This window comes from Centroberyx affinis, unplaced genomic scaffold (assembly GCF_046629955.1).
Source record: "Centroberyx affinis isolate AG114_WGS23_722 - 3 ecotype Tasmania unplaced genomic scaffold, CSIRO-AGI_Caff_v1 ptg002325l_1, whole genome shotgun sequence".
Lineage (NCBI taxonomy): Eukaryota > Metazoa > Chordata > Actinopteri > Beryciformes > Berycidae > Centroberyx > Centroberyx affinis.
Window position 1 is genome coordinate 192,580 of NW_027280593.1, and position 24,839 is coordinate 217,418.

Sequence of the window (24,839 nt, forward strand, 5' to 3'; positions counted from 1 at the left end):
TAGTGGCTGAGTGCGGCTGCAGCAGAAAGGTGACCTCACCTCCGCTCTGGTCCAAGAAACAGTAGTCTTGCCACGGTCATCATGCCACGGTCATGTAGAGGGAGGCTGCTCTTTGATCAGAATTGCAAATGCATGATTCCAATAGCAGTGCTCTTGTCATCTTGCTCTACCGACACACAGGTCTATGTCGGCCGTAACTCTTCATGGCATCTGCCTCAGTGGAACCAGAACGCTGTTCTAATATTTTCTGAATGTGGGGTTCTGGTTTTCTGCTTCTGGTTTTAGATCTCCTCTGCCTGTCCTTCCTTGACCCTCCCTCTCTCGCTCTCTCCTAGATCCCTCTGTCCGTCTGGCCTTGTTCAGGAACTGCACTTACCAGCTGGGTCCAGTGGAGGCAGGAAAGAGGCCTGCACCAGACAAGAGAGATTATTTAAAAGGTAGGACTTGAGGTGTGCACGACATGTGGTATCCCTATAGTAACGTCTGCAAATACTGCAGTTATTCTGTAAATACTTGCATTGATTTGAACAAGTACCTTTCCTGGGTTGACATGAATAATCTCTACAGATGTGTTCAATATCCAGGTATCCAAACTTTTGTCTATATGCCCTTTTGTTGGAAAATGTTGCAAAAAGTCATGAAAAGCTTTCTGAGAATCAAGTTAACATTTTGCATGGCATTTGCAGAGTGGAAGATGAATCAGAGCGTGTCTGAAATTCGACGATCCTAATTCGGTGTTTTGATGGGGGCAAAATGAATTGGATGTTTGTCCCTGTGAGCGACTTAGACTGCTGCCCACAGAACCGTGGCTGTATATGTTTTCTTAAGTGTGCCAGTGCATCTCGAACATAATACTACGCAGAGAGAAAAGCACCACTGCCTGAGATAAATAGAAGTGCTGAGATTATGGGGGAGAAATTGAACGCACATGAATGGTGGTAAATAGTCTGATATTAAGTTGTTTTGGATGAAGGATGATAAACAAGATGATTGTGTTTCAGTCAGACTTTGTAGATGACTTGAAGTGTGAAATCGAGTTAAGTGCTGGGGAGGTAGGACGCGGAGGGGTTCCAGACTGAAATAAAAATATATACCCTCTTGGCTCTCCAACATGAGGGTTGTTTGGTGGAGTTGGATCTTAGTTTGGATGGAAGAGATGGAAGAGTGGGAGGGTGGGTGAGGGGTGTGTGTGTGTGTGTGTGTGTGTGCGGGTGGGTGGGGGGGAGGAAGGTGTTGGTAGGAAGTAAAAGAAACAAGGAGGAATGCATCAGAGGCATACAGTCTTACCCTCCCTCCAACATCTGCAGACCCAAGACACTTAACAATACAGATCATCTAAAAAAAAAAATGGAAGTGTATTTTTATATTTTTTTGCCTTTAAAAGAAAACGCCTTGTGGCTCAGCAGCCCTGCTCCACTCTCTCCCTCTCTCTCTCCCTCTCCGGGTATGTAAGCCGATACCCATTTCAAGTGGGTTACTCATGTCCAGCACATCCACACAAAGAGCCCGGATAAAATAAACACGCCGCGTCGGATATCTCGGAAAGAATCTGTCATGGGTTTGGGGCTAATCACCTCCAGAAGGGGCTTGACTCCAAGCCTGAAACGTTAGCCCCTGCCGGGGAGCGCTGGCTGAGCTGGGATGGCTAGGCCCCGGGCGCTGGGGATGGATCCGAGGAGGAGGGGGGGTGCCTTCCACAGGTCAGGACCAGGGGAGCAAGAGGGGAGACAGGCCTGGGCTCGGGATCTCAGAACCCCCCGAGCCAGATCCCGACACGCCGCCATCGCCGCCGCCGTCGCCGCCGCCTCCCGGTCACCCTGTAAAAAGGCAGCGGGAGTCGTCTCCTCCAGAACCGAGCTGGTTTGAGTTACGCGTTTTACAGGATCCCTCTCAGTCGGATCAGAAAACCGACCGAGGACATGTGGCATTAAGCAGAGAGGGAAGGGCGATGTCCTAACCAGTGACCCCTGTTACTTTATCAGCTGATGTAGCTGCTTCACTTCAATGCTCTAGAACACCAGTCCTGTTTGATGAATGATCAAGACAAGGGTGGAGGAGAGAGATAAGAATACTGGAGAGATACAGTGCTGGAAATATTGTTGTAACGCAATAGGTCGTTTTGGATGGAACCTGTCTTTGGCTGCCAGTTGGCTGAGAGCTTATCCACAGCTCTGCTGCTCCCAGACACGATTCCAGCATCAGGAATCACGGTGCTGGAAGGCTGACATGATTCACCTGCTGTTCAAAATAAACACATGATAGCATAACAATGTTGTCACACTCAACCGTGCGGTCCACTCTTTGGGCTTCAGGTTGCAAAGACATTATCTCAACTTTTCCAAAAACATATAGAAAGAGGAATTAAAGGTGGGAAATTACCACCTGCCATCAGCCAAATGCTGGTAAATTTTTTATGTGGCTGGTAAGTTTGTCTACCAGTCACATCATTTTCATTGACTATATAATAGTAATAATATAATACTGTGAATCCTGTTGACTTGTAAAATAATAAAGTTTGTTTGAATAATTGATTCAAAGGGATTTGGAAGTGATTGTTTCTTTGTTTCACTGAAACATTATCTTTCAAAACATCCTAAAAAGTTTGCTGCAAGAGAGAGCACTGATAACTGATAACAAGATATGGTTTTAAGAGAAGCAATGGGAGTCATTAATGACTATTTTAAAACACAATAGTGCCGTGTTCTAGTCGCTCTAAAAGAGAGAGTTAAAGTTAAACTTCAATTTATTTTATTATATTTTATTTTATTTTTAGTGTAAACATGAAATGACAAGTAAGCACATGAAATGGATTTCTCTGCAGCTCATAAAATGGTTTTTTATGCTCATGACAGCATTGGACTTGCACCAGAGAGAGAGAGAGAGAGAGACCAGTCACTTCAGTCACTTCACCGGCTTTTGGCAAACGCTGTTTTTACAGCGTCCCTCTGACTGCTGGATGACCGAGCGGCTTGCTCTCTGGATGTGAGGCCTTGACCCTGGCGGGTGGGGTTGGGGGTGGGGGAGCGGGCGTAAGGGGTTGGTGGGGGGGGGGGTTGCAGAGGAAAGACAGGCCCCTATGATAAAAGTTGACCTACCTCCCCCCCCCCCACCCCACTCCTTCCCACTCCCCCACCTTTCCCCTCCCTTTTAAGTCTGGCTGTGGACGTCACAATGCCAAATCGTCTCTCCATCTCGGGGCAGGAGGCCACAGCAGAAAGAGATGGAGGGAGAGATTTGCCTCTCTTTGGACTCTCGGACTACTTCCGACTCTCAAGGCTCTCTTGATGATTGTGTTACTTTCGAGGTGGCCAGTTCCTTTGTCTCTGATGCAGTGCTTTGACAGGCATTCTCAAGGCGAGCCCTCTGCTGTCATCTGTACAGTTTCTCATAACATCCACAGTAAAGCGCATTTTATACTTTAATGAAAATAGCGTCTCTGCACGTAAACTGACGCTATTTGACACATATTTGGGGTTGAAAAGGGTCTCAGCGGAGGTGTTGCGTACCTGCCCAGGAATCTCAACTTGGCGTCGAGTCTACGCCGAGTCGCGCGCTCTGATTGGTTGATCATAGGAGCGATCATGACAGCATCCAACTCTTCCAGCTGCATTGCTTTAGCCGCGACCATGTTTGGTTTTTACCGGTGATTGTCGTCACGTCTGCTTCCTGTTCCACTCTTCTTCTATGTTGTAGTTTTGGTGCGATAGGATTTTGTTTTTGAAACACTGCCACCCTGTGTACGGGATTTCAAAGACATGCTACAAGCACATCAACGCAGAAGTATAAAAACTTAAATGTAATCGCAGCTGCATTGTTTACATTCGCGCTTTACATTACATTTACATTACTATAAAAAGGATGTCATGTGAAAAAAAGAAGCTGAGCTCTTCGTCATGTTAGCTCACAACAACGCTAAATCGTCGCCTCAGTCACGACATCAGTCTTTCTCCTGTCCGCAGTGCTCCTCGCCCAACACCTGACCCCGACTTGTTTGTTTCGGCAGTGGAGTGGAAGGGGAGGAGGCCCTAACAGCCTCTAAAGTGCCAGCATCGTGTCTCTCCTTTAGCTCTTGGTAGCTGCGGGCCAAAGCCGCCGCCACCCCCCTCCCCAGTCTGAGAGCACTGATTCTGTGATATCATGTCAGAGCCCCCCCCCCCCAACCACCACCACCACCACCTCCTCCCTCCTCGATAGAGACCTGGAGATTGCTTAATGCGCTTAAGAGCCCCTCTTAACAGGCGTGACTCCTGTAGGCCCCCTCCTGATGTCCTGGAGGAGGACTGGAGGGGGACTCAGGAGGTTGGGGGGGGGTTGAGCGGTGGGTTCAGAGGGTAAAGGGGAGAGAGGAGTTTCTCTCAATGCTACTGAACTGTAACATGAATGTGAACCTTTGCCGCGGCTCACATCTCGCACCACAGTCCTGAACATGTGGTTGCTACTCTACGGATTCACCTCCGGGGATTTCATCTTCGGCAACTCACATTTTTCTCATGATCTGTTGTTTTCCTTTGTACTAGTTTTGATCAATGAATGACATAAAAAAAAAAAATGGGGAAAGACAGGAAAGATGTGATACAACACTGTGGTATAGACTGTCTTGCTTGGGGTCATACGCTGTTGATAATAAGTATGTGAGCAAGTTGCTGTAAAAAGAGTTTATGCTCATTTCTCTGAGGGTTTTTCTGGACTGCGTGTGCCCTGTCTGTGTGTATTTTCAGCTTTGGGAAGTGTGAGTAGCCATTTCCTGGCCTTTGCTGCCCCGGGGGAAGCATCTATCACTTGACATTTTTAGTGGGGCTTCTCAATTAACCCATGAAAACTGTAAAGCTTTTCTCCCCTTTTTTTACGGCTCGGCAAAAGCATGAAAATGACTTAAATAAATGCATCATTAGTTCCAGCATTGGGCTGTCAAAATTCATTATCAGCTCACACCCATCTACGGCAGCATTACTGTCGGCACGACGTAAATGTTTACTTTGAATTACGAACCTTATTATGGGATTTCAGCATTACTCGTAAATCAGCGGCCCTTCAGATCCCTCGCCTTGTGAGGGATCTGAACTTTTGGAACGTTGCTTGAATTGAATTTTACAAAGACCCACCAGCCCCCGCCATCGCTGGGGAAAAAAAGCAGAGTCACTCCTGTTGCATCTTTCAGCAACTTTAAGTCTATTATAGCAATGCCCCTGAGTCCTCCAAACAAATACACTACCTTAAGCCCAAACATAAACACCGGGAGCTTTGGCCACTGATCTCTCCCCGCTCCGGGAACCTTGGCCGGCTGTAATTGCAGTGAGACATGTCAAACGTTGCCACAGATCAGGCCCGTGAGCTGTTTATTTGTTGAGCTTGTTAAGTTGGTGAGCATCTGTTAACACAAGCCCTTCGCCGCAGTATTGATTACGCCTCCTGTCATTTGGAAACGCGCCACCCTCTCCCCGACACCGGCCGACCGGGCAGCCGGCTCACTGGGAGCTACCACTGTCATCGAGGATGTTTTTTAACCGCCGTGAGGAGATGGAGGAAAAATAATCGGCCGTGACGTTTATTTGATGTTTTCTGTCAAGTGCAGTTGGCGAGGCCGAGCTGGGCCTTCAGCAGGCAGAGCAAGTGCGGTTGAAGCAGGAACGTACGTACCAGTGGCTGCACAGCCAGGCTGCTCCATCTGACAGGCTCTCAGAGAGGTGAGGCCCTTACTGCAGGTTAGAACATAGACGTTAGGCATCTATGTTCAGCCTAAATAAATAATAAAGACAGTACATGCTGTTTTATCGTTATATTATGCAGATTAAATAGTTTTAATGAGCTGCTATCATTGCTGGAATCAAATTTCTTAACGCTAATCATTTGTTTTTACCTTCTTATTTTGATTAATGAGTTTTTAACAGAGTGGTGGTGGTGATGGGGGGGTAGAGCATGCTGGGTTATGTTTACAGCTAGAAATTTTTCACAGCGTTGCCTGTTTATCAAATGATGAAATTTACTCAATGCCGAGTTTAAGGCAGAGAGGGAAAGTCTCACCAAAATGAATTAAGAACAGGTAGACCTGTCACTTCAACATAATTCCACATTCTTATAAGAACTATACCAGTAAAGAGTCTGTAAAACAAGCAGTGAGCATATAAGCCCATGCCCCTTACCCCCTACCCCACCTAACAAATAGACATTAAGATTATCATACATGCCATCTGTGTTTATGTTATGATCTGTCAGAGGTAATTGCATTGAATTGAAGAGGGGAAACTGCTGAATGGAATCGAAGCACGCCGACCGCTAATAGCCCAAACATTTGCCCGTTTTTTTTTTTTTTTTTTTTTTGTCTCATCCTCAGCGAGCGTTTCTTACCGGAGATTGACCCGGACGTACTGAACGGAGGCAGAGTGCAGCTTGTGGTGAGTACAACCCCCTCGGCGTCCCCCCCGCACAGCTCATTCACTTCCACCGAGTGACTGTGACTCTCAATCTGAATCTTATCTTGGGGGGGGGGGGGGGCGAGTGCGGGTACACGAAGGTATGTATTGTTTACATTCACCAGTCACAGTCAAGTCCCGTGCTGTAGGTTCCTCCCCTCCTGGAGCTTGTCTCATCAGCTTCATTTTAAAGAAGGAAGGGGGGGGGGGTCTGAGGTTTAGCTCCAGAGTACTGACACTTTCAATTGGATCAACTGGCTGCAATTTCTTCATTTCACTTGTAGAAATCCCAGTGTCACTTCAGTGCGGTTTGCCTGGACTGGAGAACGATACTGATGCTCATGAGGTCTTTGAAGTCGGAAACCGCAGGTCTCCCCGTGCCGTTATAGAGCAGTTTGAGTTATGATCACTGGCAAGAGGAACCACCCCCTTCCTCCTGTTCCTTAGATACGTTCAGCCTGCAGAGCAGTTGGTTATTGAATGTTTTTCAAAATGCTGGGCCGGTTGCGTGAGAAGTGTCATGTTGGGCCTCATTTTTGTGTGTGTGTGCGTGTGTGTGTTGCATGTGTGCGTGTGTGTGTGTGTGTGTTTGTGTGTGTGTGTGTGTGTGGTGTGTGCAGGCAGGCCCAGGATACAGAGAACGTCCAGATCAGGCCAGTGGATTGTGGGCCAACAGCAGTTCAGCCTCCCAGCCTCGCAAAGAGCACAATTATCCTCGCAGAAACTCTTGGGGGCACGCAAGTGAGTCTTTTGTGCAAACTTCACTACGGTTTTTCTACCCAATACTTCTTGACTCCGCTGAGGTCAGAATTTACAAGAAGAATATTCTTGAAATGATCTGAAACTTGGGACACAACTGCGCTCTGGGAGTAAATTATTTGTGTCACGGACTCTGTGTTTAATTTTATGTCATGCAATATTGTGGCAACAAAAATGGGTAAGCCAGAGAAATAGTAAAAGAGGTAATTTAGGGACAGCTTGGCATGCGCAGTCATGTCTATGCTTAATTTAGAAGTTAATGAAAGAATTTCTGGTTCTGGGGCATTAGGCCTCAAACCCAAACTCAGGTTCTACTGACTATATCTCTCTGAACAGTAGAAAATAAAGACTATGTTCCCCCCAAAATATATAATCCGTTACATTTTATATTAGTAATTATGATTGAGCTTACTTAAAAAGAAAATACTTAATTGTTATTGAGATGACAGAAAATGGTGTACTATAACTGAAGAGTAACACAAAAATACAAATGACTTAAGTCAACAGTCAAAGTAAACACCAGTAAAGACACTGTATCCACCGTATGCAAAACTAAGTGTGTTGTGCACATTTGTACATCAGTATTTACTACCCATTAATGTGACATATATTTGTAAAGACTGATAAACACATTCCCCACTATATTAATACAATCATCTCTGCATAGAGTGAAGGGGACTAGAAAGTCCATAGCCTAACTCTCTGAACAGTTTCATGTGCAAACCTAATGAATCATAGTAACGATATTAGAGAGGCTTGTGTGTGCGTATGTGTGTGTGTGTGTGTGTGTGCAGACGTGTGCATGTTTCTATGTATGCACATTTGCACCCATGGGTCTCAGGTTATACAGACCTGTGTGTGCCAAGCCAGGGATAATGGGCATTGCTTATTCGGCCCTGAGTCAGTCTGTTGGTCGACCGGTCGATTCGAGAGGGGAGGGGAGGGGAGGGGGGGGGGGGGGGGGCACAGGGTCGGGCCGGGGACAGAGTGCCGTGAATTTCTCCTCTGACAGGAAACAGGCAGAAAAAAATCAGTCCTTTCAGTGAAGAATGACTGGCCCTTCTGTCAGGAGTGCCGGGGCTCAGGAGCTTGAGTGACAAAGATGCTACTGACAGACTGACAGCAGATGACCACATTAAACAAGCCCAGGAATCCGAGTGAAGGAAAGCCCTGTCCCACGCTAACGAAGCCAAATTAGATTCCGATGATGATTTCAAAATGATATCCACGAGGTGCAGCAGCAGCAGCGGCAGCAGGAGCGAGCCTCTTCGTGCTAAGCAGGCAGGCTGTTGTTCAACTCTTGGAGTATGGGAGGGGGAAAGAAAGGCTCTCTGTCCGCGCCGATGAAAACACCACTTATCGAATTGTCTAGGGCAAATTGAAATATGTATGTATGTGTAAGGCAGGCGCATTTCTCAAAAAGCCAATTAGATATTTCATAAACTTGGAAAGGGCATCTAATGGTCTCGATGGTACATCATCAAAAAGTCATATCATTGAGGAAATGGGCTGCTTGAGTGAACTCACCAGGAAAGAAGGAATGCAGTTCGACAGACTCAAATCTTTTTTTAGTAGCCTACATGACTCAGTGAAAGGGTTTGCCTGAAAAGAAGCAAATTGTATTTATCAAAAAGTTGTATTTCCTTTGCCTCTGAAGTGGCATACGCACATCAAAGTGAAGCTTTAAAGTCAGAGGGTTCACTTAGTTTGCCATAGCAGTAAAGACTATGTAAATACTCTATAACCTACTCTATAACCTATTGCAATGCGATACTCACCGCTTGCTGGGGCGGTGCCATAAAATGCGTTTCCAGGCTCACAAAATATTTTCATTACTTGTGCAGAGGAAACCACTTAAGTTGCGTATCTGCTCCCTCAATTTTGTCCTCTGTTCAACCCTAATAGAGTAAAATGATCGAAAACAATTTGTTTGGTCACAGCGGTTGGGTCAAATGTGTGGTCATTTATTTATTTCCGTACATTTAATAGCACGACCGCACAACTTGCGTTGAAATTAGCAACATGTGCAACAGTAAAACTATTTGTTTTGGCCTCTGTTCCTGATTTGGAACCGATAATTGAGCAGAAGTCTTTATTAAACCAAATTCAGTCACCAAAGCTGGCTGAAAGTTTCTCAAAATAAACACACAAGACCGTGGCTGTCTGTCTTGACTGCCTCTAAACTACATTACACAAATCTAACCATGATGAGAGGAATAAGAAGCCTGCAGAAGCTCAGTGTTATATCACGAACACGAGGTAAATCAAAAACTTGAGAGGTACGATTAGGTATGACTCCAGTTGCATTGCGAGTGGATGGACACACTAGACGGGGGACCAGCTGTGCAGGTATTTGGAGCCGGGTCAGTACCTGCGATGCGTCCCGGGCCCCCCACCTCCTCCAGAGCCTTCCCCCGCTGTTCGGCTCCCTGTGTGGGGCGGCCGTGGAGACCGCCGGCCTGGGCTCTACACGTGGAACGCATCATGCCTGCTAGAAGCACTGCCTTTGTTCTCTGTGTTTGGAGAGCTTTGTACTGATCCCCAGGTGAAATGGAAGGGCCTCTCCTACAGCATACAGCGCTCCTGGGAGACGGAGCACACAAACACTCCTTACCTCCTCCGACTTAAGTCTTTACTATATACAGTAGTTTGCTATTAATATCGTGCACTCTTTAGTCTGCTGAGACGGAGATCACAGACATCTTTTTCTCCACAACGAGGTCCAAATTGTGCACTTTTAGTAAAATAACCCATGACATTTTCCGTTTTGCTATACTCTCTATCTCCAGTTGATAAAACACAGTAGAGAATAAACCTATATTCAGTTCATGGAAGCGTTTCTACTGCATTGACTGTTTTAATGCTTTGTTCCATTCAAAGTCGGAAGTCAGACATTCCCAGCTGGTAGGATGTCTTTACAACCTCCGTACGTTCCAGTGGTTCAGATCGGAAAAGATAGAGAAGAAACATTTTTAAGTCGCCCAACGTAAATCCTTTCCTCATGCAACAGCTAATGTTGTGTCAATGATATCTGACAACAGTAGCTAGCTAGTTAGCATAGTGAAAGTGCAAATTTAAATTGTAAATGTATGTGTTTAATAGGGCTGGGTATCGGTACTCGATACCTTTTAAGGTATCGAGTACCCAGTATAACCCAGTACCAAATAGTATTGAAACTTCTCCAGTCAAATGATACCTACATTCGATACTTTTTGTACACAGATCTAGAAAAAAATGACTATTTGTATGGTTTTGCTCGCAGCCAATCACCGCAAGCGTTCTTCGATTTAATTTGATGTGTGATTGGCCCACTACCACAGCAGCTACAACCCATACAGTCTGTGGTGGTGAAGTTCAGGGCGGTGTGTGTGTGACAGAGTTGGCAGTTCAGCGTGCCGAGATGCCACCAAAACTTAAAAAAAGGGTATCGAATGAAGTACTCTCTTAGTATCGGTATCACTTTAAGGGTACTGGTACTGGTACTGGTATCATAATTTTTTAAATGATACCCAGCCCTAGTGCTTAATCATTTACTACACCAGATGCTTTCAAGTCATACAATGCTGAAAATGAAAATGAAATGTATTTTGAGGATTATAAACCTTCTAAAAGTAAAGCTGTGCGGCGTTCACAGTGTGTGCCGCCATGTTGACGTGCCACCAGACAACTGCATTTTGGAAAACTACTACTGCTCTAGTAGGAAGTTGGAATTTCTGACTTTACGACGTCTCTGGAACGCAGCATGAACACCTGGTGTCGAGTTGGCCTTTCCAGGGAAAAATCCTCCGGTGCACAGGAAGTGATGGGTTTTAGTTTTCTGGCAGCAGCAACAAGCGTTTTGTTTGGAATAAAATAGAAGAAGAACTGGGTAGTTAGCACGAGCAGCGAAAATGGCTGAACAGACAAAGAAAAGAGCGCCACCTACAGAAACTCAAACTGCATCAACAGAAAATCCAAGGAAAAAGACATCACAGTCCCGCCCCCCCACACTTGATTTGATTGACAGGTGATCTCTGGGAAGTGCGGTGCAGAAACACCACAGCAATGAGCGCTGAACAACAAAGATGTCGCTAAAATAAAAATAACAAGATTCTCATGGATTACCACTTTGAGTCTCTGTGTTGCATGTAGATCAACAGTATGGAACTTTTTAGACATTATTTGCATCTTAACAATTTCACAGCAGCACTAACATTCTCTATGTGCATGCTCAGTATTTTACAGTATTGTACAGACTCATAGCAACTTAAAATTCCACAGTGACACATCATTCTCAGATCATTCTCTGTTCACCGTTCTCAATTAATGCGCTGGCTATGCAGTATCAGCCTGTATCTAAAATGAGTAACCATAGCAACAGGGACGCAGTCAAAGCCTCCATTTGAGCCTGATTTGTTCGTGAAGATCTTGATATTGATTTGAGGACAATGACATGGCTGGATAGCTAGCTAGTTTTGTTGTTAAAAAAATACTGTCAAATTATATTTACTGTTTGTCAACCATATGCAATGTTATTGACTTTGAATGTTGCTAGCATAACGTTAGCTTTCTGGCTCATAGCTGAGCCAAAGGGTTCTATGAGCTGAGCGGACTAGAAATATCTCCCGCTGCCAAGTCGTATCTAAGGTTTGTCCTATTTACTGGAGTAGTGAACAACATTTCCATTGCATAAGAACCTTATGGGATGGTAATGATTGTTCCAGGTATTAGTCAAACCCTCAGGTGTTACCAGAGAAACTGAGTTATGGCTTGTGAAAAACTTTAGATTTTAATTACAAAACGCATGAAAATATAAATTAATGGTGTTAATTTTTTTTTCTGGCCTCCCTGTCGTCCATTAATTCCTGATAATGGTTTTCCTTCCATGCTGTCTCTACAGGAAAAGAGGTGCCATCTCCTCAAAGAGTCCCGTCTGTCCCGTCAAAAAAAGAGCGCATCTCCTACCGGGACAATCCCGTCCAGCTGAGCGGCGGCTGGGGAGGGGGCAAGAAGAGGGACAAAGTGTGCAAGTAACACGCATTCTCTTCCACAGCCAAGACACCTATTCTGCTTCCCTCACCCAATGACCAAAGCAACAAGACAGATAAAATTTTACCATTCGTTTTTTTTGTTTTTTGTTTTTTTCCTGTCTGTTTTCCAAATATGTCTAGTTCGGGGACAACACACATTTGTGTTACTTTTAAACACAACATATGTTAATTACAGCCTACTATGTGCCAATGTGTCTATGTTACAATGTAAAGTCTTGAAAATTAACACAAATGTGGAGTCCCAAAGTACAAACGGACACATCCTCTTTAAGAGTTTATCCGCTGTGTTTCAGTGTGAAGTGGCCGCTTTTTCTCCCGTAAAGAAGAGTTTCTACTGTTTTATTTATGGTGCTATTTTATCCCCTGCACTGAAATCCCCTGCAGGTGTTCTTTTTAAACTCGGCTCTAAACTTGGGCTCCCTCTTCTGAAAATTAATTAAGAGCAATAGGAGGAGGCCCAGCCCAAATATCTCCAGGCGGTTCCATTATGTTCATTATGCTCGGGTATCGCTGCCTTAACGTGACCGCAGCCAGCACCAAAACACATGGAACAAAGTCCCAAACCTTCAGCAAATGACACGCTTCATATGCAAATGATGGCAGGAAATAAGAACCAGGACCTTTAATACTTGTGGATTCGATTGTTTTGTTTTTGAAGAATGCTAAACTGTCTTTGTTGCAGTTTCTGTGATTCCCTTTTTGTGAGAAAGGAAAATAGAAGAATATTTTGTAACTAAGAGAAGGGACTTGCTTCTTCCACTTTTGCTGTGCTTAAGAGTAAAGTTTAATAAAGTACGATAAAGTCCAGAAATTGAAGTGAAATTTCCCTATTCTTCGGATGTATTTAGCTCTTGCTGGCAAACTTGAAACCTGAAATTACTGCTTCTATGAGCAGAGCACAAACATTGGTGTTAGAATTAGAGCGTTGTTTTCTTTATTTTCAGTCGTGGATTATAATGGCCTTGTCTGTGTATTTGAATTTGGAGAGCTGAGGCGTCCGTCCGCAAACACTGCCCTACCGGAGGCGGTGAACCTCAGGCTCGGAGGTTCCTAGCTGGTCCGCTGCCTGGAAATGATAAGTTAATGAATGTCAAAACAAATAGTCGGAGCCCGAGAGTGGCTCCCTGGCAGGAAATGCACGTCTGTCTATTTATTTTGCTTCTATCTTTCACTTACACATGTCTGGAGGGTGTGTTTTGACTGTACGGGCCGGTGGGGAGTTTTGTCTCGGAGAGCGGCGTATGCCAGTGAAGCGGTGGTCCTGCCCGGCCGGGGCTGTTGTGATATGAAACCCAAGAGCGCCGTGCTCCTTCAGGGGGAGACTGAACTCTCATCCCCCCTGGGAGAGGCCGGGTCTCTCTACCATCACAGTGTCATCATGCAGCCTTGGTGCTGGAGAGCAATTATTACATTGTGTCACCAGTGTCCTCCCTACTTATTTTCATTTGCTACTGACTAAACAAATAATGTGCATATCCATGAACAATATTGCAAATTTGTGAGGGGATTATATTAATTTAATGGACGTGAAAGTTTACAAAATTAAATATTCCCTCCATGTCTTGGGCCACAATATGAATTTTTAAGAGCTTTTATTGCACATGCAGTATTAAGAGACAGATGACCTATATGCACATCTGTCTAAATGGTGTTGTTTTGTTTGACATGATTTCAGTGATTTCAGTTTTTTCCAGGCTTTTATCATTTTCTTCTGAAATGATATTGTTAAATCATAGTCCACCAATCTTCATTAGGTTTGTTTACTTTTGGGTTATGGGTAAATTATATGTAATGTAAGACATCCAAGATCCTTTGCCTGGTGAGATGAGCGCTCCGCTGCACATTTAGATAAGATGAAGAACGTCTCTGCCAGCCTGACCTCAAGTCAGCAAACACTGTCAAATGAAGTTTGACAAAGAAAGGTTTTGCATCAGAATCACTTTATTCTCCAAGTGCAATACGTATGGAGGAATTTCTCTCTGTGTCACTGGTTTGACAACTTACATAGCAACACAGTACACAGAGGTAGTGGAGGTGTAATGAGGGTGCAGTACACTGGTCCAGCGTACAATAAGAAGCAGTTATATTTAATGATAAAGTGAATAGTAAATTGGAAAATAGGAATAATAAAGTGATCAGAATCCTTTGAATGGAGGATCTGGAGCGATGCCGGAATTTAGTTTATAAGAAATCTTCTCGATGGCTCAGCTATGTATAATTTTACTCAGTAGTGGCTTGCCTAGGTTTCAGCACTGGAAATACTTACAATTATATTTCAGATTGTAGGATAAACTTTACTCCAAAACCTATAGAAAAGCTCTTGATTAGGAAAAATGAAAAATGGTTTGCCACTTATTTATCCCCATCTTGTGAAACGATTAGCTGATCCTGAAGCCAAAGTGAAGAAAAAATGGAAAATAGAATAGAATTTAATTTGGATATAAACTCTGAAGAGTGGGTTGCCTCTCTTAGAAATTTGAACCTTACTTATAAAGAAAGTGGGAATAAGTTCATACAAGCTGAAATTATGTGGTATCGAACCCCAAAAAAGGGAATTTACTCCTGAATGAAAACTGTTGGCGATGTTATAATACATAATAGCTCGATCACTCATATTATATGGTCATGCTTCTGAAAGACTGCTGGAATAATATTCTGGAAGTTAGTAATTAGCTTGTGGGTCAGAATATTCATCTGTCTGAAAAATGTGTTACGTTGGACTCACCTTTAAATCTTTAAATCAATTCTGTTAATATTAGAAGATGGATATTCAAGTCAATAACAACCATATGTGTGCATACATATGTACAGGTACATGTGTATGTGTGTAGAATATTCTATCGATATGGTTTATGACACCTAGATTTTATATATTAGGTTGGGTACTTAGTGTTTGTGCGTCTGTGTGTTGCTAAGAAAAAAAAAAGTAAAAAGGACAATACCAAGAGCTCAAAAGCTGTAGTTTTGAACACAAGAAGATATATCAGTACATTTTTAGGGTTAATGGATTTGTATAACGTGATATTTGGGTTTATTTTGCCTTTTTCATCTACTTTTGCCTTTGGCTGCAAGTGCAACCTCGAAGCGTCTGTGTTGGACCTGAGCAGCCTGGCTGACTGTGTGGCAGTGTGCTGGTGACCTGGGCAGCATGTGCACATGAACCCAGATGACTTGGTGAAGTGACTGAGAGCCGAGCGCTTTGTCAGCGCTCAGGAATGCCCGTCTCTGTGAGCGTGGAAAACAAAAGACAAACAAACAAAATGAAAACAAACTTCGAGCACGAATGCACGGCTCTCATTTTTTGATATTTAGCGCTATGAGCCAAATTTTTTATGCAGATCAAAAACTGTTTTGCAGATTCAAATGACATTCATAAGATCCAGAAAATATATGTTTTGGGGGGAAAATAAACTCTGGTCGTTTTTGTTTTTCATGGCAAGCCAAAAGTTTTAAGACATTTCATTAGATTGAATTAGACCCCAGGGTGGCTTGGGGCATCATGATGTAATGCCTCCTGCCTTCAGAAGTGGGATGGTTTGGCCTTTTAGACCTTGGTTTGGTTGTGTTGGATTCTTTTCAATCATATTATGACTAAAATGAATGATAATTAATTCAATTCAATCATATTTTGACCATGATGAGTACTACATATAATGTGATAACAAAGAGGCAACACATGTTTATATTAAAAGTGAAGCTATAGGTCTTTCCAGGCAGCTTACAGTACACACAGTAGACCTGTAACGGCTGCAGCACTTAAGGAATTAGTAGGACTGATCGACCTAATGGTGACCAAACCCCCAGACTCGACAAACCCAGCATCTAGCTATTTGTGGCAGGAATTTCCAACCGTAGGCCCACCAAACCGCAGTGAACTTTTCGCATTTTCTCCTCAGCATGAGGCAGTGTGCAGGTCATCTTAGAAGCCCAATAAGACGCCCCCCCTGCTACTTAAGAGCACCCCTATTTATTTTTATTTTTTCTCCTGTGGCACCGTCCAGCCCCAGGTATTGCCACTGACCCTATAGCGAACCATAGCTACGCATGGCAGGTGGTACGGCTATGGGTGGAGACAGGGAGGAGGGAGATGGGCTTTGGGTCGTGGTAACAGAATTCCTCCAGTAAGAAGAAATAGAAGAACCGGTCTTCCTGTCCTTTTGAAAATATCCCAGTTATACTGAGTCCTGCATGTCTACTTGAGTGGAGTGTTTGATTTAAGTCACAGGCTGCTGGGTTCAATATATGAAACTGAACTTTCTAGCATTTCATAGGACTGTCTGTGTTTGAGGAGAATGTTTGGCCCACTCATTCAACCGTGAAAAGGTCAAGTGAGGCACATATTTCATTTACAGGAAATTTGAATAACAGTGGAGATCAAAATAATAATCCTAATTTTATATTATTCACCCTTTCTTTGCACAAGCGCAGTTACACTTCAAAGAAATTTCTGCATACTCTGTGTCTGTTAGCATTGAGCAAAACGTCACACTTGATTAACTTATATTTTTTGTATTTGTTAAATTAAGAGCACAGCCTACAGCAAAAACACAGGCAAATGGGCTTTCAAGCTTTCATAATTAAAAAAATGATTTAGTCTAGAATTGTCATAATCACTCATATCTTATTATAAGGACAAAATTGCCACAATATTCTTGCAAACCTTTTAACATTAATATCTACATAAATCTTTTAAGTTTATAAATGTTACAAAATTAATCTCAGTTATAGAAGAAACGCGCCTAATTATCTGACGTGTATTTACTTTACGCACTCACTGACCTCAGGTCGACACAGAATGAGTTAGACTCGATAACTGCCCATTACAAAGTTCCCTGAATGCAACCCGAAATTTCAAGTTTCAGTTTGGGTCAAACTGGACATAAACAGCAAATCAGTTTTAAGCCATTTCGCACATCTCCTATATGAATATTATAGATTTTATATATTGTACAGTCCTCTAGAAATTGTTTATTTTTACTTTGTGAAGATTTGAGGATATCTAGATTTTTTTTTTTATCTCCTCTTTTTTTTTTTCCTTTGGACTATTTTTGGAAAGTGAATTAAAGGCTGAAGCAGACTCGAACGTATTTAGCGGTTAAAGCATAGGCTACAACTTTCCATCCCTTTAAAAAAAATCCAAATGTAGGTAATATTTTTTTTATGATTGATCATTAGTGTCATAAATTCGCCAGGCCTGTATTTTCTGCAGGCAGCGCCATGCTTTTTATTGAGCTGTAACTAGACCCAAAAATACATTTCCCGTCATAGCTTTTCATAATTGAATGTCTACACTGATTTGTTCTCTTATAAAATTTTAAATGTTTTTACTATTAAATTTAAGCTTATTAGCATACAGTTTAATAGGCTAGGACTTCGTTAATTGTCATTACATGGTAAAAACCAAGGCTATAAACTAGTTCACCATACTCAAAGGTTATAAAATAATCATTCAAATCAGTAGCCTAAGTATATACATTTTTTTTGCCGTTCATGTGAACGTTGTGTAAATTTGAGGGCATTTCGGTGATTGACTTTATTCCAGTATCATACAGGATAATTCAGCTAAAAACCATCTGAATGAACGGCAGAGATCACCGTCCCTCTGAACTATCCAGAAGCCTCGGGTAAATCCCATTTGCAGTCACGACTTGTAGCTGTAGATAAATCATTGCCTCATTCTGGATGTCTAAACATGTTGTAAATTAAAGTCAATTTTGATTGTTTCCTCGTAGAGTCTTTCTGGGTCTAGAATCACTTAAAACTGGTGTTTGGTTTGGATTCAGGGCGTGGGAGGAGTTGGGTGCTGTTTCATATTCAGAAGAAGGAGGGGGGGTTCTTTAAGGATCCCCTTCTCTTTTGGGCTATAAAGAGGCTGTGCCTTCAAGACAGAGCAAATTAACTACATTGGCGAATTATTGCATTACAAGGCATTGCTCCACTCATCGGTGCGCAACGGCGCTTCGTTTCTGTTTTTTATGGTGACATTTGACAAAGCGAGGGGATTTCGGGTAAGATGATGGAGTACATGGAGGATAAGTTCGCCTTGAAAAGCCAAGCGATTAAAGCCAGCGATTACTACATGGACCAGGTCATGGAGAGCTTGGACAGCGCGCAGTACTTCACCAAGACTTCCCCCAAATGCGTGCAGGCCTTCGGGCTTCAGAGCAGCGACCACCGCTCCTCACCGTGCGGAGAGCAGAACGGTGCGTAAACCGGTTTTAACTTTGACTCTGCAGCTTTACAAGTGTCCTTCGAGTCCTTCTGCATTTGAAAATACGTGACAAGTTATAGGACATTTAGTAGAGAAATTTAATGGTTAATCCTATCCATTTGTAAATTAATGCTTATATTATTTATATAGCCTAGCTATTCTCGTGAAAGGTGGTTGCTGTTGTAATTGTTATGTTTTTGTTATTTTTAAATACAATTTGGAAAACCTTTCTGCTTATTTTCATGAGTTTATTTCCAGTTTATTCGATATGGAAAAATCAAACGATTCAAGTTGGCCTATAATGATAAATAAATAATTTTCTTTTACTTTTCTTACTTTTTTTTCCAATATGAAATAAGTATGTAGGCCAGTAGCTCAGAAACTACAGTCCAGTTTTATTCCTTATTATTATGGCTATTAACCTCAAAAAATGGAATTATAAATTTATGGCAAAAAATAAAGTGTATTCTCGTGAATTTACCGGTTTGTGTGTTTGTTTATTATAGCAAATTACGGCGTGCCAAAAACAGACGAGGAAACTTTGCACTCGGACCTCGGCAGGTCGATGGACAATTGTTGCAATCTGAGGGCGTCTCCGGTGACAAGCGGACCGGAGAAAACGGATTTGGACGAAATGGGAGACAAGTGCGACAGTAACGTGTCCAGCAGCAAGAAGAGGAGACACCGGACGACCTTCACCAGCGCGCAGCTGGAGGAGCTGGAGAAAGTCTTTCAGAAAACTCACTATCCAGATGTTTATGTGCGTGAACAGCTGGCCATGCGGACGGAATTAACAGAGGCCAGAGTGCAGGTACAGTTTATCACTAACTTTTCGTTTTTTCAGTTTCACTTTTGGATATCCTAACCCATAAAATAAATGTCCTTTTACACAAGTCTATGGTGTGGGCCAAACCGCCATGCGTAAAAGAGTTTCTACTATCGTTCTACCATCATCTGTGTTTTAGCTATTTCTTATCAAATTAACCACAAAAATATGTTCAGTAATTAAACTAAAATTATATATTTTAAATACAGGTTCATGCATTATTGTACTTGACCAATGCGGAAGGATTTGTTTTTATTTTAGGTTTTGCTTATCGGATTATTTTGCCAAAATGTGCATTACAGGCCGCTTGGGAGGTTAGATGCCATCTGAGCTGCTGCACGAAAGTCACTACATATTTGTTTTTTTTTTAAATTAATATTTTGTTTTTGTTTTGGCAATCAGGTGTGGTTTCAGAACAGAAGAGCAAAGTGGAGGAAAAGAGAGCGCTACGGGCAGATCCAGCAAGCCAAAACTCACTTTGCAGCCACCTACGATTTATCAGTGTTACCGAGGACCGACAGCTACACACAGGCAAGTTGTGTCAAACTTTTTTTTAAATAAAGGTTAAGGTTATCCCCAAAATGTTGTGGATGTCAAATGACCCTCGGACAGGCTATTACAATCTATATGTCTGCATAGAAGGACATCGATATGGGACATGGTCATGCGTCATGGCCGCGGGCGGCCTGATGTATGATCCAGGTTTATCTTTCTTTTCTCTAATTCCTTTCTTCTACATTGCTCCGTCACTATGTATTTCATAGGAAATGAATATGTATTAATTTGCATAAATCATCTGACTGTCATTGCTGCACCACTATTCATTTATTATGAAACCCTTCCTCAGATAAGAGGCTGAACGCTGATTAGAGGCTCTGTGAGGCGTCACCGCTGAATTAATGGTCTTATCTCAGATTTCATGTTAGTTGACCATTTATTTAGCTGTCTGGACAAAGGTCAGCCTGGGATGAGGTGAGAGGAGACGCAATATGTCAGTTTGTCCTTTTTGTAGGTGTTCCCTATCAGAAATGGAGATTAGCCCTCTTAAAATGTGCCTGTTGTAAATACTGTAATGCATTTTACTTTCTCTGAGCTGGAAATCTGCTGGCTGAAGTGTTTTGGCTGGGTGTGGTTACTGAGGCATACTTTTGATGCATTTTTGCTTTGAGAAAGTAGCTCATATATTAAATTCGAAGAAGAAGAATTCAGTGTGTCGAAGCAGTATGAGACACACTCACATTTCTCTGATGCCCTGGCCGAAGACCAGGTTAGAAATATGTTGGACTGCATCTTATTTTCCTCTCACATGTTTCTGCTAGACACACTTGGATAATTGCCATGCCCTTTCATACAGTTGATACAGATTACTGTCACTAAATGGAGGATCCTCTATGCTTTTACTTAAATGTAATTCAGTTGGAAGTGAGTGTTTTTGTCTCTTAAACATGGTGGACATAAATTGCATTCTTGTGGGTTATGGGTTTTAAAGAGCTCGGGTTTGTTTTGTTGAGGATGAGGTTTGGCCTGCGTTGCTGCTGTACGGGCAAATGCTTGAGGTCCTGGTTATCGATGGCACATGTTGTGAGCAAGGCATTGTTAGCAAACGGTTGATTGGCCAAGTTGACTCTCATGCTACAACCGCATTTCTCATGCTAAAACCTTAGTTTATCTTACTGTCAAAGTTGAATTTAATTCTTTACCAAATCACTCTTTGTTTGTGGTATTCACTTGTCTTGTGCTAAGAAATATCCTAATGGTTGAGACCAGATACTTTTCTAAATTTTCTGATGATGCTGCAATTATATTTGTTGAATGATGTAATCGTTATGAAACAATTTTGGTGTGCAAAGTGTGTGCAAAAATGTGCAAAGACTAACTATAGAAGTCTTATAGTATGTTATATAAGTATGTTAAGGAATTAGACATCTTTTTCTTTTTAATTTGCTTGGAATATCACTTGGATTTATTGCTATAGTGAGGAAAGCTGGTGACATGTTTCAGTGACTTGATTTTGACTAAATACAGTTAAAGGAACAAATGAATTTGCATGCTATTTCTAGCTGGCACTTATCCCCTCTGTTTGATTGAATTCTTGGCAAATGTGACCAAATGAATTGCCTCAGAGTAAATGAAGTCGTTTGAATGTGATCAAGCTGTAGTGAAGCCTATACTTCATGTGAAAGACAGGCGTGAGTCCTGCGGTTCCACGGCATTAAGTGGAGCGGACTGGTGCTCTTGCCTTGAAAATCAATCACACAGTGTTCTCTGTGTGCTGAACACATGGGTCCACATCTCCTCTCTGTCCTATCTATCTTTACTGTCTGCTCTCCGAAAATCTAATAAAATACCAACGGAGGGTGCATGACTCCACCAAACTCCACCGAAATTATAAGACATCTCGTGACTTTGCAATTGTAAGGATATCCATCTGTGTTCTGAGGAGGTTTGAGGTATTGAGCATCAAAGTTCTCACATCACATATAACAAAACCTTAATTTGCATTTTTGCCCACTTGAACATTTAAAAAAAATCTTTCTCCATTTGTAGAGCCAAATTGTATGTAGAACTCATTTTTGACCAAAGCACACTCAGAAATAATAATATTCTCTGTAATATTCTCTAGATCTGTATATACTTTTGTTTATTCTTTTTCTCTATTACTGATATAGCTTCCTATCAGTACAATCAGCTGGGTTTCAACAGAGAACTGTGTGCATACTGTATTGAAAAGAGATCTATACTGGTATTTCCCAAATTTATATTTCTAATTTTTTAAATATGAATTATACTTCCTTACTTATATCCTACTTTCTTTTGTATACTACTTCTAAATCAAGCCTATTCCCTAAATTTCTGCTTTTCAATTTTTTATATTATACTTTATTATTTTTGTGTTGTGTTATGTTTAATGCGACCTGTGTGAGCAACCCACCAAGTCAAATTCCTTGTTTGTGCAAACTTTCATGGCCAATAAAGCTGATTCTGATACTGATTATCATGATGGAACCTCATGATCTCAAAGTCCTGGTCGTGCAGCATCTTTTTTCCCAGCTACCTGGCTGATATCTAACCCCTTCTCCACCCGACAGATCCCCAACAACCTGTGGCCCAGCCCGGCGCCCGGCGGCTCGGTGGTGTCGTCCTGCATGCTGCCCCGCGGCTCCCCGCCCTGCGTCACCTCCTACTCGCACTCCCCCCGTTCCGCCGCCGGCGCCGCCGACCACGGCTACGTGGGCTTCCCCAACCAGCAGAACCAGTTCGGCCACGTCTCCCTCAACAACTTCTTCAGCGCCGACTCCCTCCTCACGCCGGCCCCCAACGGCCACCACGCCTTCGAGACCAAGCCCGAGTTCGAGAGGCGCTCGTCCAGCATCGCCGTGCTGCGCATGAAGGCCAAGGAGCACACCGCCAACATATCCTGGGCCATGTGATCAGGGTTCCTGCTCAGGTCTGGAAAGTCTGGAAATATATGGAAAAAGAATTTGAGCATTTCCAGGTTTGGTAATGTTTGGGGATTGCCCAACGAGTCTGAAATAGTATTGGAAAAAGCTGTTTTTCACTCACGCTACAGATCTAACTACTTTTTTTATGGAGTTGTAGACTCAGTGTCCCTCCACATATGGTGATGTTTGTTCAGAAAAATGTTCAGCTATAGAGTGATATGGCCAGTTTCAGTCATATTACCCTACTACTGTCAGAATGCATCATATTAAACACTGACCAAAACCTTTAAACAAATTAAAGTCTGGGAAAAGTATGGAATTTGGAAATGGAAAATGTGTCGGGACCCTGAATGTCCCATGTGATCTGTGGTGCTCTGCTTATTCCCAAAGCCATGGGTCAGTCTCTAAGCTCATACCAGTAACACAAGCCTTAATAGCCACAATGTTGTGTGACAGAGAATCTACAGTGTTGCTGGTCTGAGGAGGACCTACAGTAGGTCTGACTGGTCTAGATGCTATCATTAAAATGCTCGAACAATCAAGTGGTTGAAGACTCTCTGGTGTCCTTTCAGAATGGCACTAGACCTTCATTCAGCTCGACCAAAGCAATACATTCATATCTTCCAAATGAAACTTTCAGGGTAATGTGGTAAAGTGTATTATTTACAGTAATACAGCATGAAAAATGTCTTTTCTGGTCAGACCAGACTTACGGTGAATCCCCATGATCTCTGGAGGTGACGGCTGTGGTGTGAATAAGCTTTTGTTTTTTGTTTTTTTGTGTTATGGAGGTTGGGCAGTCCGCTGCCCTCAGTATTTCCTCTTTACTGAGACAGTAGGAAGGTGGAAAGAGAGGCGAAGCAGGGAGACTAAAGGCTCCGGTGGGACTGGATCCCCGCGGGGGAACGTGTGGCTCCAGAGGGAGGGGTCCCAACCACTACAGCATTTGTCGGCACTGTGAATAAGCTTTCTTACCTGCGCCGTTCAAGTTCCTCCCGCTCCCCGGCTCAGGACTGAATGAGAGCAGGGCCGAGACAAATAGACTTGACATACTAACATGTCTGTGTGCTTTGCAGCAAAGCTCTGTAATCCCTGTCATCTGCCTCTGCTCTGTGTGAACGTGGCACAGGCAGAGGAGGCAGTTGTTCAAATTGTATTTGTGTTATAAATTTATCTGGTGAAAACATAATAAATGAATGTGGCTTTAATCCAATTGACTTTTTTTTTCAAAGATTACATTCTTTAAAAAGATAAAAATGCATACTCTTGCAAAAGTTTATCAAAGAGAAGTATTGAAGAAAAACAATATATTCAACCAAAAACATCTGACTATACCAAGAGGGAAAATGCAGACTTTTATCACATATACTGTTGCTTGTAACACTGAGGTATAACCAGGGGTTTAACTAGCTTTATTCAGAAATTATTTTCTTAACACATAATTTTTAATGTAAGTAAATAATAAGTGATGCATTTTGAATTACCCTACTTAATACTGTATGTTGCTGCACAGCATAGAAAGTTCTGCTTCACCCTTGCAGCCTGGAAACAGCCATGTCAGGTGATTAAAACACTCTTCGTCTCCACTTTCATCAATAGTAGCCGTTTCCATCAGGCCGCTGCATGTTTCTCCTAAAACACGGAGCCCTTGTTCTTTAATGTAGCACATTGTCATGTAATTGGGAGCATGTCTTCTGCTTTTTGTTCTGTTTCGTTGCTGACATCATCCTTTTGTTTTGCTCTCTGAGATCACTCGGCGGTGGATAGCATCTCAGGGAAACCCTGTCTGTAGGAATGGTGGGCTTGATTCAATTAGGACCGTAACTTGTGTCAGATGCTTCGATATGGAAACGCACTTGTTTTGTCAGGAGTACTTCCTGGTTGTTGCCAATCAAAAGTACTGGCTCAACTACCTTATCTGCATGCATCATAACAAAGGCCCTTTGATCAGTATGCATGGAAACAGAACTTTGAATGTGTGCACTTATGTTTTGGTCTTATTTTGGAGTTGAAGCTTGGACAAATGTATAAATCAAAAAGAGAATGATCTTATATTCCTGACCAGCAATCATCACCACCCTCATTTTTAAACTTGCTTATTTAATTTCATATTATTCAGGTTATGTGTCTGTGAGCAAGGACAAACTTACTGTCCAATGT

At 42.6% G+C, this 24,839-nt stretch overlaps 2 protein-coding genes across 2 annotated transcripts in view; both read left to right on the top strand.

Moving 5' to 3' along the window:
- The window catches only part of lrriq1 (leucine-rich repeats and IQ motif containing 1), a 38,402-nt gene extending 26,220 nt beyond the window's left edge, over positions 1–12,182 (top strand). The window contains exons 23-27 of the mRNA XM_071533127.1: positions 323–437; positions 5,573–5,684; positions 6,332–6,392; positions 9,575–9,641; positions 12,049–12,182. Of these exons, the coding sequence (XP_071389228.1) occupies positions 323–437; positions 5,573–5,684; positions 6,332–6,392; positions 9,575–9,641; positions 12,049–12,182 (489 nt within the window). The remainder of the gene's footprint in view (positions 1–322; positions 438–5,572; positions 5,685–6,331; positions 6,393–9,574; positions 9,642–12,048) is intronic.
- A 6,030-nt stretch (positions 12,183–18,212) lies between these two features.
- alx1 (ALX homeobox 1) lies at positions 18,213–22,667 on the top strand. Its single transcript, XM_071533133.1, has 4 exons — positions 18,213–18,402; positions 18,917–19,221; positions 19,639–19,767; positions 22,326–22,667. Exons 1-4 carry the CDS (start codon positions 18,213–18,215, stop codon positions 22,665–22,667), a joined length of 966 nt encoding a protein of 321 aa, XP_071389234.1.
- The last annotated feature ends 2,172 nt before the right edge of the window (positions 22,668–24,839 follow it).

What these genes read in the sequence shown, in the direction of transcription:
- alx1 (XM_071533133.1), top strand. Translation starts at nt 18,213, where the DNA reads ATGATGGAGTACATGGAGGATAAGTTCGCCTTGAAAAGCCAAGCGATT. An exon ending in TAACAGAGGCCAGAGTGCAG is followed by an intron (nt 19,222 to 19,638) that starts GTACAGTTTATC and finishes TTTGGCAATCAG; the next exon opens with GTGTGGTTTCAGAACAGAAG. An exon ending in GGACCGACAGCTACACACAG is followed by an intron (nt 19,768 to 22,325) that starts GCAAGTTGTGTC and finishes TCCACCCGACAG; the next exon opens with ATCCCCAACAACCTGTGGCC.